The sequence below is a fragment of the Otolemur garnettii genome, unplaced genomic scaffold, assembly GCF_000181295.1.
Source record: "Otolemur garnettii isolate 467f Iridium unplaced genomic scaffold, OtoGar3 scaffold00044, whole genome shotgun sequence".
NCBI classification, from domain to species: Eukaryota; Metazoa; Chordata; class Mammalia; order Primates; family Galagidae; genus Otolemur; species Otolemur garnettii.
Window position 1 is genome coordinate 8,820,984 of NW_003852439.1, and position 1,997 is coordinate 8,822,980.

The 1,997-nt window shown below is 56.5% G+C and overlaps 1 protein-coding gene across 1 annotated transcript in view; it reads left to right on the forward strand.

The window, feature by feature from the left end:
• The window catches only part of ATP6V0C (ATPase H+ transporting V0 subunit c), a 6,971-nt gene extending 5,093 nt beyond the window's left edge, over positions 1-1,878 (forward strand). Inside the window, exons 2-3 of the mRNA XM_012805790.2 lie at positions 1,023-1,206; positions 1,338-1,878. Of these exons, the coding sequence (XP_012661244.1) occupies positions 1,023-1,206; positions 1,338-1,542 (389 nt within the window). The 3' untranslated portion in view covers positions 1,543-1,878. The remainder of the gene's footprint in view (positions 1-1,022; positions 1,207-1,337) is intronic.
• The last annotated feature ends 119 nt before the right edge of the window (positions 1,879-1,997 follow it).

Below are 1,997 nucleotides of genomic sequence, written 5' to 3' on the forward strand. Positions count from 1 at the left end.
ACAGCTTGAGGCTCTGTCTCAAAAGAAAAAAAGGAATAAAGGCTAGAAGGGGAATGAAAAGTTGCTGAAAAGGAAGGCAGCGTCCTCTTCGGAGAGGGCAGGACAGCTCCAAAGAAGGGCCACCCTTAGAGTTTTGCCTCCCCTATACCATTGTGGTGGGAGGCTCAGCAGCCCAGCCAGGCTCCAGGCCTCGTGGTCAGGCTAGGTGACGACTCTAGCAGCCCTGTTCTCTCCTTGGCTCACCTTTTCTCTTCTCCTATTATTACAGAAGATTCTAATTTGTCAAAGGTTTAGGGTTTGCCATGTGGCTGAGAGTGCCAAGAGCTGCCTTTTATGGCATTTAGCCTTCCAGTGGCATGTTTAGTGTTGGGCGTTGTGGTGCAATGGGCAGGGAGAGAAGGAGGCTGTGTCTAGGAGGGCAATTGTCAGATCAGCTGCTTCTGACCTTGCAGTCATACCCTGTGGCAGTGGCTATAACCACAGGTGGCTCTTCCAGCCTATTGTCCCTGGGCAGTACCCCAGGGGCTGGCTGGCTGGCTGGCCCGCCCATTATCTGGGCTGCTGAGGTACAGTCAACCTAGTACTTTCCAGGCTACTCCTGACTTGGGTGCTTGGGATTCTGGGTGATTCAAGGGTGCTCAGAAGCCTAGGCCAGGTTCCTGGATCCCAGCAACCTTCAACAGGTGGCTGGGCTGCCTGATGTGTGCAGCCAGCCATATTGAAGCTGCCAGAGTGTATGGGGTCTATGCAGCAGGCTTGGGCGGTGCTAGGCGAGGTTGCACAGCAGAACTGCGAGCCTTAGATAAGCTGAGGGCTATAAGGGACACTGCTGGAGCAAGAGCTAGCCTGTATGGGTGAGGGGCTTGGGGTCAGAGGGAGGGTGTGGCTGCTGTGTCTGGGTGCCTTCTACAACCCATCTACATGTGGTTCCTTGGGTAACTCACGGGTGTGCCGCAGCCATCCCCTCCAGCCCCCAAGTGGCCAATGTACTGCTCTAGGCTTACCTCATTCCCCTCCCACAGCCCTGGGGGCCGCCTATGGCACAGCCAAGAGCGGCACCGGCATCGCTGCCATGTCTGTCATGCGGCCAGAGCTGATCATGAAGTCCATCATCCCGGTGGTCATGGCTGGTATCATTGCCATCTATGGCCTGGTGGTGGCAGTGCTCATCGCCAACTCCCTGAACGACGGCATCAGCCTATATAGGTAAGTGCTGGGTCCTTCAGGCCTGGGAACTGGGGGGAGGGGAATGTTTGGCCTGTGGTTGGGTCCCCACTGTCGTCCTCCCATAGCATGCAGGCTGCTGACATCAGGTCCTTGTTTCTTCTTCCCCCTAGGAGTTTCCTCCAGCTGGGCGCGGGCCTAAGTGTGGGCCTTAGCGGCCTAGCGGCTGGCTTCGCCATTGGCATTGTGGGGGACGCTGGTGTGCGAGGCACTGCCCAGCAGCCGCGCCTGTTCGTGGGCATGATCCTGATTCTCATCTTCGCCGAGGTGCTCGGCCTGTATGGTCTCATCGTTGCCCTCATCCTCTCCACAAAGTAGTCCCTCTCTGAGCCCACCAGCCACAGAATATGATGTAAAGACCACCCCCTCCTCATTCCAGAAGGAACAGCCTGGCACAGCACGGGACGCCCCCTAGTCTGTCTTGTACATGCGCAGTGTCCTAGTGCCCATCGTCTGTTTCCCTGGCCTTGCCCCTGCCGCCCCGTGCCGTGGACATCTGGGCCCCCTCATCCACCCCTCCAGGCCCTGGCCAGTGAGGATGCAGGCCGCCGGCCACCCCACCACCTGCTCTAGAGTGCTGTGTATAAGGATGAATTAGAGTTGTCCTTTTTCTCTTCACTGGATGTTTATTTATAAAGATTTGATCTGTTCATATGTCTGTGGAGAAGCCCTCATCTTCCTACTATATAGTAACCCCTAGATAGTGTCACGCTGTGGGTCCCCGTTTGCTGAGATTTATTGGATGAACCCCCCTCTATCGGGCCTGGGGGGTG